The sequence below is a fragment of the Hippoglossus stenolepis genome, chromosome 8 (genome assembly GCF_022539355.2).
Source record: "Hippoglossus stenolepis isolate QCI-W04-F060 chromosome 8, HSTE1.2, whole genome shotgun sequence".
Classification (NCBI taxonomy): Eukaryota; Metazoa; Chordata; class Actinopteri; order Pleuronectiformes; family Pleuronectidae; genus Hippoglossus; species Hippoglossus stenolepis.
The window spans coordinates 3,679,060-3,695,231 of record NC_061490.1 but is presented as its reverse complement, the minus strand read 5'-3'; the positions used below and the strand labels follow the sequence as shown (position 1 = coordinate 3,695,231).

General features: G+C 45.3%; 1 protein-coding gene across 2 annotated transcripts in view; it reads right to left on the bottom strand.

Moving 5' to 3' along the window:
* The window catches only part of rspo2 (R-spondin 2), a 58,020-nt gene that overhangs the window by 12,084 nt on the left and 29,764 nt on the right, over nucleotides 1-16,172 (bottom strand). For both annotated transcript variants that reach the window (XM_035162906.2, XM_035162907.2), the window contains 2 exons: nucleotides 12,736-12,879; nucleotides 12,250-12,438 (listed from right to left, as the gene is read on the bottom strand). In XM_035162906.2, the coding sequence (XP_035018797.1) occupies nucleotides 12,250-12,438; nucleotides 12,736-12,879 (333 nt within the window). The remainder of the gene's footprint in view (nucleotides 1-12,249; nucleotides 12,439-12,735; nucleotides 12,880-16,172) is intronic.

The window sequence follows — 16,172 nt, the reverse complement described above, 5'->3', positions numbered from 1 at the left end:
GTTTAAGCGTTATGCACGTTCATTCTAACATGCCTGAAAACTCATATCAAGTAACCATTCATGTACACTGGGCAATTGCGTGCCAGTGTAAAAAGGACACAGATTGTCTTCTTAGCAGTAGGTTGTTCGAGAGGGACAACAACTGAGAAATATAAGATAAGTTGTTTCTTTTCTTGGACCGATGACAAAAGTCGTAAGTGCTACAACATTTTTAGTTCACCACTGGTGGTTGATTCGTGGCTGATAACAATCAATCAGGAAGCGAATGTGGGTAACTGTGTCATTGTTTCCCAACGTCAAAGTTTTTGCCCGTCCATACTACAACGCAGCCCCGCAGCTTTCAAACTAAAACTGAAACTTACTTATGCGCTGTAAACGTGGCAGTGGCAATGCCTTTAAAAACTCAAACGTTGTGGCCTAGTGTTGATGTGGCCTGTGAAGAACCAGCCTTGGAGGCTAAATAACACTAGAAGCCACAGGCTAAGCAGGTGGATGGTGACGTTAGATTGCAATACAAGTATGATGTTATAGTTCTCCTTTTGTCCTTATAATAAAAAGAAGCCCAACAAGAACAACCATTTCTTCATTTCAGGTCTTCTGCAAGCATCACAAATTGGGGAGCATTCTGACTTATAATTCCTGATCTCACCTTAGCTCTGTTAGCCAGCTTCCTGATAAAAACTGATCAAATTGACTGTTCTCTGCAAAAATTGAGAAGAGTCAAGAATGCAGTTTTCCAAGAGCACAAAATATGTACCTACAAATTAGTCAACACGCCTGACAATGTGTGATCCACACTGTGAGCATATCTCAACTGTGCATGTGTACAACAATATCTGCTCATACATTAGTGTGTTTTTTTTAATGTGCACGCTCCTGCGCATGCACATACACTTCATTCTGTAATTCCATGTGGTCTGCATCCTCCTGGTCTCTGTGGGTCTCTCAGGGAACAGGGGGGAGGATATAGGAGGAAATTGTCCCTCTTTATATCTCATTTCTGCACAAGTCCTTTCATCCCCCCTTCTCCCTAGTGGGAGACTCCAGGAGGAAATCCCTCACATGTTTGGACACGGAGCACAACTGTCCCAAAACAGGACCAGACCCTAACGAGCGGGGAGCCAAGCTAAGTCAGACGGGCTTAGACACCAAAACAGAGACAGGGGCCATCAGGATCATGCTGCAATCCCCGTGCAATGGCCAGTGATGAGGGAATCAAGTCTGGCCGGCACTTTTTGTTTTCTTTGATTGTTGGACTAACTCTCAGAGGACACTGTTGTTCCGACTCCTCTGATGAGCCAACAGACTGAACATATTTTTTGATAAAAATAGTTCATAGGAAGAAAGGGTTGGTGGTGGCTGGGGGAAAGGGAGTGTTTGAAGTGTTCGCAGAGATCCTGTTGCACGGGGAGAGAGGTAAAGCCAATTCAGGAAGGGCTTGATCCTCTCTAAGGCCTGTGCTGCATCAAACACTTGTCAAACACCAGGCAGACAGACAGCTGAGTGGCTCTGACAGATCTGATCACAGACACGGGCAATAAGAGTCACCGCTACTCAGGTCCTCTATGCAGGCAAAACTCTCCCACTCTTGTCAATAATACCCCTTCCCCTCACTAAAACACAAACAGAGGGCTTTTTAAGGCATATGGCAGACATTTGTCTCTTGTTTTTAGCAGCGTATGATTACAGTGCAATTTCAACGGTCATTTCAGGGTCTCACCTCGCAGAGGAGAGGTCTGTGTACTCCAGACGGCAGCAGCATCTGTCAGAGATGCAGTCGGGGAAGGAGAAAGGAATTAAATCAAAGGGAGAGTTAAGCTCCCACTAATCCGAAAGAACTGTCTCAAGGCCTGTCGGGATCACGGTCCTGAACCTCTCCACCCAGCAGATAGCAGCATATACATTGAAGGGATTTGATATGGTACCTGGAGCGGGTTGGGTTTCATGACACCCACCACTCAATCATATCGTAAGATTGTCCTTAGAGCAATCATGTTATGTGCTCTGAAAAGGCTATAAGGTGTACGTCTGGCATGACGGAGGACTCAAGACCTTCAAACACATTTTGAAAAGTATATAATGGAGTCAAATGCAGATACCACTACATGAACACCTACATACCTAAAACTATCACAGATTAATAAAACATGATGTCAGGTATAAATTAGAAACATTATACAACATATTTCGCTGCTTACATTACAAATTCAGCACACTGGGTATTCTCAGCCTATTTGGCTGCAAACCTGGTTACATACCAAGGCTCAGTAGTCATTCCTGTTCTACCAACGACTGCTTAAAATTACAGTAATATTATGTTAATACAAAGAATTCCACTTCACTTCAACAAGATGGAATCTGAAAAGAAGAGAATGAAATTTTTCCCCACAGGATGTCTGGGGTTCTGCTACTTAGCTTCTTTTATTTCTCTTATGTCTTCTTATCTCTTATTGTTTTCTACATAAGGGAAATTCTGTGAATGTGTTACCCGGCTGTACAGAGGACCAGGGCACCCAAAGAGGTATATCCACAGATATCCATGAATACAGATGTAATAAATTAGGCATTAGGGGACTGATATTTATGAGTGCGTGCAATTTGGTACAGATCAAAATTGAACATCTAGATCTAGTGAATTTGAATGTGGTTTCATAAGGGGACTGTTGGACCTTGTGTGTACTCTGCAGAGTCACATTCTAGTAGCAGATATTATAGCAGTTTGCAGGTTGGTGTACTGCCCCCAAGTGGGCAACTAAATCAATTAAAGCAGGTTTAAATGTGTAATTCCAAATGTATTAATACTGCCTCCACTGGCTCCAGACCAGTGTTTTCTCTTTTTGATACAGTGAGAAAACACAAACGTGTGATGATGCATTTGCTCCTTTGGGGGGAAATTGCTAACCTGTGACATCACCTTGGTGTTGTTGCTGTTTCATGTTGATGAGAGTATAGACCTAGTGCTCCACAGCCTTGGTAAGTTGGCCCTGGCCTCTACTTAGCACTAATGGCTCTGTTCTTTGTCTGCACCCTACTCCTGTGTTTGTCACTGTAAGTTCACCACACACACACACACACACACACACACACACACACACACACACACACACACACACACACACACACACACACACACACACACTCTCTCTCTCTCTCTCTAAGACTTACACACAGCCAAGGGCCAGCAGGCCTATACTTGCTGTCTTGTTGTGTCTGCATGTCTGTAGCCTGCACTTGGTCCACGCGTGAGTGGGTCAGAAGCCACAGCCTCTCTCTAAATCACCATCTGTAATTAAAAGCTGTGATGTCTCCATAAAGACGCCCGCCAGGGAAGAGAAGAGAGGAGAGGAGAGGAGAGGAGAGGAGAGGGAGGAGAGGAGAGGAGCTCAGCTCAGCTCAGCTTCTGGTGGATGACCCAGTGCAACTGTGCACCAGATGTTTTCAGGCTTCCCTGTTCGACTCCTCGCCTTCCTTCTTTTCTCCTCCACCCAGACCACTGGAGTGGGAGGACTCCGGTGCAGGGAGCACTGCTTCGAACAATGTGTGCCACGCGCCAACACATCCCTCCTCTGTGGTGTGCACATTGTTCCTCAAACAGCCACGCACTGTGATATGTGATACATAAGCGACAGAGTGTCATTCGAGGGCAAGACGGCATGAGGAGAATAGAAACAGGGACGAGGAAAAGAGTAGATATTACCTGACTTGCTCTGCCTGTGAGGTCTGTTTTACTGTTTGTCTGTGTCTGTTAGGTTTCTGACACCCTTGCTGTGTGTGTGTGTGTGTGTGTGTGTGTGTGTGTGTGTGTGTGTGTGTGTGTGTGTGTGTGTGTGTGTGTGTGTGTGTGTGTGTGTGCGCGCGCATCCTCGTCTGCTCGCTGATGAAAGCGTTTGCGGCCCACAGGAGAGCTGGCAGCAGGGGCGGCCTGGAGGTCTGGCAGACAGAGAGAGGAGGTGCAGACTGATTCTACTCTGAACAGCTCGAGTTATCTAAATATGAGGTGAGAAACCCTGACACGTCAAACTAGAGGTTAGACTAAAATGAGGACTGTGAAAAGCACTGAAGGAGAAAACAGATGATACTCTGCACCTGCATTTAATATTTGATCCTGCTCCAAAAACCTCAGATAAAGTTTTCCTAGAATGTTTCTACAGAATGTGGAATAGCATCCAAAACTACATTTAGACCATCATGGCACGATCCAAATCCATTCTCATGAAACGTTTTAATGCAGGTGGAGCAGGTTTCATTACAGTTTTTACAGAGTACCACTCCTGAAGCTGTCCTGTAAAATCCTTTAGCACCTCACTATATCGATTTCTCCGTTCGTCCATCTAATATAATAAAGGCGATAATCACCAACTGTGGTCCGGGGCAAACCAACGTCGTATAACAAGTGGAAATCTCTGGCTGGTGGTCATAAGATATTTTACAGGAGCCCTATATACGAGTTGAACCCTACTTCAAAGATCTCATCACAAGCTGTTGCCATCCATCCCTGTAAAGACACAGACCATGTCTTGACTCTTGTTAAAAAAAAAATTTAAAAAAAAAAAAGGAAAAATCACAGGGTGGAACAGCACAAACTGCCCATCGAGGGAACATTCAGCGACAGTCTGCGTAACGGCCCTGACCGTGTCATTGGCAGTATCAGCCCATATACTGCACAGCGGGGGGAATAGCTCCCGTTTATGGGGGCATGAGAACATGAAAACATTCCTCTTCAGTACAGTATCTCCCCGTCCTCGTCCTCTGCCTTCTTCCTCTCCCCACACCAGTTTGCTGCCACTTTGTTTGTTTGTGTGCGTCTGTTTTTTAAGGGGGTCTCTTGATGTCAGCCCATATGCCTCATTTCCTCTGCCAGATAATGACAGACAAAGCCTTGCTACCAACACAGTTTTCTTCTCTTTGACAAAGTCACACTCTAAGCAATATGTTCGAGGACATTCAGGTTTTCAAAAGCCAATGATTGATTGGTCATAATTTCATAATGCTATGAAACTTAGAGACGCAGAAGGGATCAAACATCGAGTTATGGCGGGTTGGGGAAAACACTTGAACCAATGCACACTTCACAGCAAAGTGAGTCAAACAAATAAGAGCACGGCTGCATCTAATGTGCGTACACAAATCTACACAAGGCAGTTCAGCAAAACCACAACTCAACTGGTCCAAAGAGTGTGAAGAAAAAAAACTTCAGTCACACCCCTCCTCTTTCTTCCTGCTTGGAAAAGACCAGATGACAATAATGTGGAGTATGAAACCCCAGTGAGTGCCGCTGACCCCTCCTCTTCCACCTCCCTCCCTCCCTCCCTCCACCCCCTGGTCTTTGAAAGGCCTCCACATGTTTATGGCTCATGCCTGTGGTATGACGATGGATTCTCCATATAAAAGCCAGCAGGATCATGGGGTGTTTCAAATATTGCTCTCTGAAGGCAGTTGCTGACAAAATGACAGCATCCATATTTATTTTGGTCAGAGAGCAGGGGCACTTAGTGGGAAGTTAATCAGAGACCCCCTCTCATCTTCTTCCTCCTCCTCCTCCCGGCTTCCAGAGTCACCCCCCACCCCTACCCCCACCCCTATCCCCCCACCACCCCTACCCCCCACCCCAACCACCCCTATCCCCCCACCCCTACCCCCAATAAGGAATGTATCCAGCACAGAGAACTCTCAGAGACTACTGGTAATGACTTTCTCTTCGATGGAAGATTTAACACTACTACAATGCACGAGAGGCAGAAAATGAAACCCTAAAGTTTGGTTTGAGACGATCAGTATAAAGCAAGTGTTGATCGCCTGTCCAGACATGAGTCTAGATAATCAATTTTCATCTGGTTAGGAGGAGATATAAAACATAAGTGTGGAGACAGATGGAGAGGAAAAAGAATAATATATGGCTGGAAATGGAGATTTGCGAATATGGGATAGCTGAAACAGAACTTGTGTTAATTTGTGACTGTGACCGCAGCGGTGACCATAACTGCCATTGGCATCAGGATGCAGGACCTGGCCAAGTCAATGACAGGTTGATGTGTCTTTCCTCTTCACCCAAACAATTTTTCACTGCAGCACAGTGCAAGGCTTCCAAAACACTCTCCATCATCTCAGCTTCACAGTTTCATAGCCGTGTGTACAGCATGGGGAAATGATCGGTTACCGGTTGTTCAAGTCAGACCCCAGCCCAGGCCATTGATGCTGTTCAAAGGTCGCACTCAGCGTACCTCTTAGGCCTTCTCACCAGCTACTGTGTCAGCCCCTATGGAGCAGCCTTATTAAATGAAGATAAGCCATGACTCCCCCAGTCACAACAGGCAGCAGTGTGAGGCACACATAATCACTATGACAGGGCGGCTGCCAATTAGTGCTCTCCTTCTGTCCTGGGAAAATGCTCCGCACTCAGCTCCCGCTGGCGGGAAGAACTGATCCGGATTGTCCGTGATATTACCCAGGCCAGAGATCGCCGTTAATCACCATCGTCATTCCACTGTGTCAGAAATTGGAGCGGGACTTGTCATCTGTGTACCAGCTCTCCCATCCAAATGTAGTGACTTCCCGTAGAGCATACCCAGCTAACATTAATTGGAATAATGAGATAAGTACACGAAGGAGCAGAAGTGCAAACCTCTGATCTGAAATGCTTTGGGCAGAGTTCAGAATGGTGGCTCGAGCGGTGCTCGACTGTTGTTTGGCTTGGACAAACTGCACCATGAGCCCTTCTTTTGAGACAAGAAGAGCATGCTCCATCAATTAACCTCAAGTTGAAAGCATGTGTCTGTTCTAGAAAAAAGTCGGCCTGATGCTATAAGGCTACATCTGACAAAAACACATCCAGAAATGTGTTTGGATGATGGGTTTCCAAGCCAAACACAGGCCAGACTCAGATGTGATCATGCTGAGTGCGTAACTAAAATGAAAAGAAGTGAGCGGCATCTTTTGCCAGAGCTCAAACCTCTTGGCCCAGTGAGTGTAAACACCAAAATTGTGTGTCACACGCTCATACGCATGCATGCGCCTTAACTGCTCACTCGTATACAAAGGGTTAGACTGCCAGAAATCGGAGTTGTTTGGTGTGTAGAGTTGTATGCGTTACAGACGAGGTGGCTGCGCTTCCTCCAGAGCGGCTTTTAGGCAATCACTATTGCTCTGTGCATCGTTTTACAGGAGCAGAGGCTTTGCAGCAGATGGTTCGCAGACGGTGAGGACCAGGAGGTCCACAGCAGTGTGGATTCACCGCAGAACCAGACTGGCTTCTCATCAGTCAACAAAATCTGAGGTCTGGTCAATCTGGGGTGGATCTGGGTTCACTTTGGTCCCCAGCAGCAGACTGTAGGTGTTTTTGGGGGTAAATTAAACAACTGTCTGCCCAGTGGCCTTAAACAGACACAAAGAGCTTTCATGGCCTTAAAGATTTCACACTGCGGAGGAAGAATTAAGTGGATTTATCCTCTTCCTCGCCCCTGCCACAGAATTTAACAAAACGTGTTTATCCAAGGTTTCAAATGATGGCAGTGGGAATGGACTGAGCATGGTGACTAGAAGAGGTAGTTATCATGGTTACAGTATAAACATAAAATTGCACAGAAGTTATGACAGTCAGTATTAGCGGTGGCTGGATCCAAACACTCCGATGACTGATGGGACGAAGGGCTTGGCCTCAGCCGAGCCCTACAGCAGAAATGGTTTCTTTGGTTACACACACCAGAGAGATCAATACTTCCACAAATGCCTGTCCAAGTACAGGTACATAATACGATGGCCAAAGATAATCACTGTGTTCCTTCTCTCCCATTCTTCCTCCCTCTGCCTCTTTTCTTCATTTTCTTTCCATGTGGTCAGCGGGGTAAGTGTAAGTCTTCATGGGCTCGTAGAAGCATTTTGATTGTAAATTGAGCTGCATTGTTCTGGAAAACCGGGTCTTAAATATGTTTCTGTTATCAGTTCCAAAATTTGCTAAGCTATAAAGTTTTTATAACTCATAACTTCATATTGTAAAACTTCTGTTCTTGGTTGGGTTAACTTGGGGCCTGGCCACCTCCTCCGCAGCAAACGCCCCTCTAAAGACTACTTCTACCTACAAATCAAGCAAACAGTGCTGAACAGAGTGTCCCTCCTGTCTGCTACCACTACAGAGACTTTTGTGCCGTCAGAGAATCTGAAAGCCGATTTGTAAAACTGTCAGAAATTAGCCCAGGTTGCAGTTGCTGCACTTGTGTTGGACTTTACTCCCTCTTAAATCCCAAATCGGGGATTACATTGAGAGCAAGAGTTTCGCGGGCTTTAACATTTTAAGTTGTTTACACAACATCTCATGTCACTGACATGACAGAAGCAGCTGTGGATGGAGGATTATAGTAGAGTGGGTGGGCAAAAGAGGGAAAGAAAGGGAAAAGTACGCAGATGGATTGATCTATCAGATGGGAAAAAGTCTGTTTGTACATCAGTGAATCTGATGACAGGGGTTGCTGGGAAATCTCTGCAGGGAATTACTTAATGGCATCAATATGGAGCTGCTGAGCACTGCAGTGTCATCACTCTCCTCACCTTTCCTCTCCTCTCCTCCCATCAGCTCACAAGACAGAGAGAGGGGGAACCCAGTCTGTCGATGCTGATAGGGCCGGAGCAGCTATTAATAAAGTCTCTTTATTGTTTATGGCCTGTTCAGAGCACCACTCAAGGGAACAGGATGATAGAGGAGTATTTTATGGTCTCCAGGGTAAAATGCAAATGCCTGACGCATATGGCAGCCAAACCACCACAAAACAAGACGAGATCATCTGTAGCACAGTTTTCATTGGAGTATTACACTTATTGGGCGGCTGTGGGTGAGGGGGTAGGGCAGTTGTCTTCTTACCAGAAGGTCAGCAGCTCGAATCCCAGCCCATGCTGAAGTGTCCTTGGGCAAGATGCTGAACCCTAAATGGCCCCCCCATAGATGTTGAATGCACTAATTGTAAGTCGCTTTGGATAAATGCGTCAGCTAAATGACATGTAATGTAATGTACAGGTACAGGATTTATAAAAATTCAAGAAGCTGGATGGAAATAGTGGAATTTGACATTGCTAACATTGCAATTTTGATGTTTATGGAAGTTGTGTCATTAGTAGCAATGGGAACATGATTTCCAAATAAATATATCGGTGCAGACCTTGTTTATTGTCGTCACCAAAAACCAACGAGCAGGCCATAAATAGTCCTTGTGACATATCTGTCCCCTACAGCCTTCCTGCATCGTCATGAATGCAGATGTCATTGCACGTAGATCGCCCCAATATATCTGAGAGCCGAAATATTCAGTGAAATCCAATTGGTGGACACACTAAACTCCAGTGTTAGTTTTTGCCAAACTTCAACAAGTTGCTTAAAAGCAAGTTGGCAGTTGGATGGATGGTGTCGGTCATACACAACGTTTGACAGTCTATTACCACACATTTCATTGCCTCTGCCAAGGAGGTTCAGATTTTGCCATGACCATGTTGGTTGGCTTGTTTTACAGCAAGATTACCCAAAAACACCCGAACAAATTTCCATGAAATTTGGGGAAGAAGGAACTTATTAAGTGTTGGCACAGAACAGGACAATGAGGCGGATACAGTCATTTTTTATCACTTGCTTTAACAATGCATTTTTTGAACTTTTCCCAGATTTACCAGGATCCATATAATGCATGTATCTTGATTTAAAAAGAAAATCATATTTCGAGTACTAATAACTCTAAGTGCGTGCAATTTGGTGTGGCTCAATTGAACTAAAGGGAACTGTTGGCCCTTGGTGGAGGTATGCACTCTACTTAGAGCCATTCTATTCTATCCATGTGCTATCATGATACCAGGATACTGCTGTTCTAGCAAACACTGGCAGAGAAAAGCAAATGAGTCCCAGAGGTGCGAATCACTTACAGTGTTTACACTGATCAGCAACACATCAGATACAGTTTACACGACTCGTCATATCTCCCTCGCCTCTCGACATACATCATCTGGGCTTTACTTTCTCTACATGTTTTACAGAGGGATTAGATCTTTGCAGACAAAGAAGGGAACAGCAGAATATCCTTTATGTTGTCCTTGTGCGCCTCGACTAAGCCGGAAGACGGGGATCTTTCAATGACATCCAGTGTAATTTAAATTCGTAGATATGTAGAAATACAAGACAGGGAGATTAGATAAGCATTTCCATAAATAGCGTACACCTACATGCTGCTTTCTCTTCTTTCCTGACTCCATTTAATCCACAGCATCTTTATGGTCTGCAGTTATATAATCCTCTGCCTGTCCTAAACATTGGTGTCTGGTGTCCGATAAAAATTATAAAAAAGTTGATTTCTGGACTGTCTTAAGTTCCAAGTCATCATAATAAGCACTTCTTATACTGTATTTACATTTCTGTCTGATTGCAAAATCCATGCATTGAGGTTAGTTTTCTAAATTCTATCTAAAGATGAAATTGACCATGCTGCATTGCCCTCAGGGCCTATAGTTTACAGTCATTGAGATTTCAAAGGTCACCTCGCGAGTTATTTCATAATGACCTAAGCCATATATGCAGCCCGTCCATGAACCCACTGATCTTCTTCCCCGCTTCCTGATCACCTGCATTTGAGAGAGTGGCCTCTCCTCCCATTAGACCATGCTTTATTATCAGTCATGCCGGTTGATTATTTTACAATGTCAGTCAGTCGAGCTCCCATGTGACGGCCCTGGATCTGCTGGGTGTATTTTTACTCCCTCGACTACAGCTTACATTTTTACATCATATTTATTTGAACTGAAGAGTGTTGCATTTCACTGGCTTTTGCCAAGTGGGTATTTTTCACTAGAGGTCGAGCAGGTGGTGTTTGAGAGTGTGAGTGTGTTTTTTGGGGTCATTAACTACACATGCCTAAGTCTGAAATGTAACTTTATTAAACAGGCCACCGCATCCCTTCACGAGCCCAGAGAGTCCTGACATGCAGACACGGTGACACTTTTACGCACAGCTTTTAACAACACAACTGAGGCCTGATCTTCCACAGAGACGTAACAGTTACTGGATAAGGAACTGTACTGAGTGGTTTACAATGACCGCAGCGCCAGGGAACAGTAGCTTCAAGTACGATGGACATGGGGAGCCTACTGTCGGTTTCTAAAGGCCTGAAGAAACTTGGCTCTGCTATAAGGCCTCACAACGACTTCACATCAGTGACTTCATGCTTCAGATAATTGAAGCCAGTAACCATGCGCAACAATGCCAAATTTTAATTAAAGCAGGTCATAAAGTTTCTTGGAAAAGGTCAAGTAGGCACGGTAAAGTCATGAAGGGGTGCGTGGGGGTTGGGGGAGAATTTCCCCTACAGGGATTTAGCAACTAAATGTGCCATGGAATCACAGTTTCCAACTCAGAGTGCAGGGCCTGCCTTGGAAGTGCTGAAATATGAGAAACTATCAGGGTTTATTTCAAGTTTATTTACTCTTTCACCACTTCACTAGATGATCCTCCAATTCAACAGTCTGGGCCAAAAATGGAGAAAAATCTGCGAGGTTAGAATATTTTCCTCTTTCTGTTAAACAATGTTTTTCTCTTTTTTGACAGCCTGAATGATATCTGCCACTGTAATTGCTTCCTTATTTGGTGAATTAAATATTTACACTTGGCCTATCCTAATCCAGAGTTTATGAGGGACGTAAAAGTACATTAAGGGAAAAGACATTTATTTTAAAAGCACTGCTAACTGAGGCCATCACCTCAAATGGTGTGTTTGGACCGTCTGAGAGAAATGGTTTACTTCTTGAATAAAAAAATATTTCCCTTAGCTGTATTCACAGACAGAGAAATTCCACATTTGACTTAATGGCCCGACATACACGCTGCGTGCACCGCAAATATCTCTCAAGCTGATGGGAGGAAACAGAGACGGCCATTGAGGAAACCTGCAGCTCTTACTTTGAAGAATTCCACTGAGGAGAGTGAGGGAGATGGGCGAGAGGGGGGAAAAATATACCTCAGAAAAAGAGCTGGCTCGAACAGAGCCGCCATGGAAAAATACAGATATTTCACGCACGGACTCGTCACTGTGCACCTCAAAAACACAGACGGTGAAAAAACAAAGCTGAGTGCAAGGCATAGGGGTTACATGAGACAGGTGGAACTGAGAGAGGGGGAAGGAGTTCTCCTATGGGAAGAGTGGGCTGTTTTCTTTAATATTCACCACACTAGTGTAACACTTGAAAGTGGACATGAATGGAGTTGGAACTGAATGAAAAAATTCTCACCTCTCCTGCAGTGCCTCAGGGCCATTTTGCACATCCTGGACTCGGCGATGGTGGGACAAGGTATCGTGTCCTTCGGTGGTTTCTTTACAATGTGCCGCGTCCGGGTCTCCAGACCCCACTTATAGCCACAGGTTTTGTTTCTCCTGGTGCATGCTCCCCATTCACTCCACTGGCCCACCTCACAGCCCTCTGCAGAGACACACAAGAGCAGTGATGTGCAGTGAACCACAGCGGAGCATCATTTAGGGTCAACTCAAAGACCCTAGGTCAAGCTTAAATACAGGCTTGAAGACATTTCATTGGGACACTGTAACCTCTTTGTGTGTGGTCCCAGCTGAGCTGCTTGTTTACAGGTCCGAAATAAGCAGGCCAGCTGAGAAGTTATAAAATACTGTGTACAGGTAAGGAAAGGTGTTAAGAGTGTCTACAGTACTCTTGACACTGGATCTTTTCATGTTTTGTACATATCTGTGTTGTTTCACGTACCTCCACACTCCATCGTTTCCTCCAGTGGAGCAAAGCCCTCCGGGCACTTGTCAAAGCAGCGCCCTTTGTGTAGGTAAAAACCCAACTTGCACTTGGTGCAGAAGTCTTTACTGAAGCAGGACTCGCAGTTCTCTATCCTGCACCCTGGAGGAGGAAGAAGAATAGGAGAAAGAGGAGATTCGTCAGGGTCTGATCAAACCTCTCATCTGGAGTTGATCAAGTGCTAAGGGGTTTGGGGAAGGGGGTTCTTGAAAGGATTATACCGCCTCTCCTGCAAAAAAAAGCCGGCAATGCCCTGTGAATCATTTCTCCCCAGGGCTAGAGTATATTTCAGAAAACTTGTTTTGCCTGACAGACTTTTATTTTTTTCCATCTTCCTGTTCCTGTCCAGAGCGAGCAACTCTACTGTGTGACAACACAACAAAAGAGACGTCGAGAAATTGTATCACACTGACCTCTTTCAACGGGTTGCAGCGACTTGCAACAGGCTGGATACAAACACACTCGCTCACATGTTTTAAACTAATGGCGGGCTGCAACAGGAAGAATACATCTCATTAAAGCTGAATAGGGTAATACACTATTTTATCACTTGGTCCAATCTGTGTCTGTTTCCATTACTGAGGATTATTGGTAGTCGGGATTTCATTGGAGTGTGAATGATGGCTGATGATCACAAAGCTGGCCAGCTGTGTGGATGCTTTCGGTTTTGGCTAAGATATAAAAGGGGGAAGGTGGGTTTAAAGGGGGAGGCGTCGGGGGGGCAACAACATTTTGCGGCGGCTTGCCAAACAAATGCTGCTGCATTCAGTCAGCAAACACAACAGCACACTTATCCTCCCACGCCACACCCTGCCGCTGCACATGACGCACACTGCCGCGTTAGCAAAGAAAGGCCCGGCAATGTGTCATCAAGCTCTTACTCTGCAAATAGCACGTCAAACAGCGCAAAATTACAACAGCCACACCAACAGGGCGCGCACAGGCCCACATGATTAGAAGGAGCCTCCCAGTGCAGTCTAATTTATAACGCTCCTCAGAAGCTCGATGTGGCCCTGTCGGCCAAATTGGCTCCCAGTGTTGGGGAGCCACAACCTATAACCCGCAGCCACTATCAGGTAGAGTGCAAGCTGCTCCTCCGATTGCGTTTACGCAACTGGGAATTAATGCGCGTGCGCTTCTCCACGCATTGACCTGCATTACAGAGATTTTCTCCATGTGAGAGCGACAGAGGCTGAGGGTTGCTCTTTTATCTGTGACCCTTGCAAGGCCTGAGGAAGGGAAGGTTCTCACAATCACACCCCTTAATTACACCATCTCCAGCTAACCATCAGGCCTCCTCCTCGACATTCCTCCAAAACGAGGGGTCCCTCCCCGCTTTACTTTGAACCCTAAAGTATGGCCTCTGCCCACTCACTCTGGTCTCACGCTTTCCCGACCAGTCTAAACAAACCATGGACACACACACATATGCACAAACACACACATACCAATCAGATATGGCTGGAGATAAATCAAATCTGCAATGAAGCTGCGTTCCACATCCTGAAAATATAATTCTGACGATAACGCACTAATCGCTGCAGTAGTTCACTGTTTTCTCGTGTCATGTTTGTGTTATTAACTCAATCATCTGGAAGATTTTAGCTCATCTCAGTATTTCTCTCGCTCCATTGCTCCATTGTATCTTGCATCTCAACATATGTCTCAGATCTCTGAAGTGCTGTAGAGGTTTTAATAACTATGGAATGCGTGAGTCTGAGGGAGGTATGAATACATTTTGATGTTCTGAGATTTTTATGTCTCTCATCCTCTTCATTCTGGGGGGAACTGAATCCGTTAGGCTTGGGTTTGATACAAGACAATCCCAATACAGGGAGCAGGCTAATAAATCACAAAGCTAATTGGAAAGCACAAAGCTGTCTTTTACCCTTCACATTTCCCAAGCCTGTCATCACCTGAGAGACTTTCAGCTCCCAAAACAAAAAAATTAAAGCGGTAAGAGGGGGAACATCTGGCAGTACTCTCAAGCAGTGAGGTTGTTGTGCAATCCTCAGTTATTGACAGTAAATACGAGCAACCCAGATGTGTGAAATACTGTATCATTGCAGCAGCAGTAGCACATGACGGGCATTTTTTATTTTAAACATCAGTCTTGGTTGCAGTTTTAGATTTAGTGTGAAAGCGCGGATATGCGGTTTTCTAAATAGAAGATAAGTAATAACGTCACTATGTGAGATGGATGAGGTGGATGACACATCCATACGGCACCATGGGATTTAGAATGCAGGGAGGCAAAGCTTAAGGGTCAGAGGTCATCAGAGAACGAGGTGGGTAGGAAGGGATCACTATGACAGACATTCATCCCTCTGTTCGGTTATCAGGCAAAAGGCTATCTGGGGCAGTGAGGGGCTATCTGTGACACAGGAGAAGCTCCCACACAGAAAGTTGGACGGTCTGCAAGCCAAATGGACAGTTAGGCAGCTTGTACGACAGCTTCAGAAACAGATACAGGGGAGCGGGTTCGTTCTCCCTGCAGGATTAACCTCTGGACCACCTTTAAAGTCTTCATCTAGGTGCCTCAGGGAGACTAATGAGAAATAATGAGGTCATCAGATCCCACTGAAGGCCCGGTGTTCCTGGGACTTAAACGCATTATCATCATTATCTCCCGGCCTGGTTCTGGCCGTGAGTTATAATATGAACACACCAGGAGAAGCCTTGTGTTTCAGCTGTCAAGGGAACATCAGAGACCTCATCATTACTCCACCATTCGCCACATCGCTCTGACCCTTTTGGTTTGATTTCACACTTGAAATGTATGTAATGTATGTAATTTGCAAGTCAAAAAAAGTTAACCAATGAGTCACGGAGTGTCACTTGCGATCTATAGGCCCGTGCTTGGCAGAAGCAGATCCCACAGGTGTGGTCTTGACAGAGAGGTCGCCGATTTTATCAGACACTGAAAGCCTCATCTTAGCTCCAGTCAACTGCTGTTCCTCCATAGCCGTACCACACCATGTGTAATCTCTTCATTTCTTCAAATGAATATTGACCGGGATGCCTAAGTGACTTTGAAATTTTATGAAGGTCTCACGTTCCAGACATGGTCTTTTTTACGTGAGTTGAGCTGGAGGTGATCTGTGTCAGACGACTCATCAATATACAGAGGGGATCTCCTTGAGAAAACTAAACAGACTTGATGTTGTACAGCCGCAGTGTCCATGTTGTAAAAGGCCTGGCAGTGTGAGGGGGAAAACAAGCCCTCTTTTTCCATCCTTCGCCTCCAAGCTGAATCGAAGAGCTCTGACCTACTCTCTAGGCTCGGGTTTGGCTGACATGGAAGCTTTGGCTTGCTCGCTGCCACCCAGCCATGTCGTGTGGAGCTACGGATGGCAGGAGTTTGTGGCAAAGGCCAGAGCTGCCATGTTCCTCCC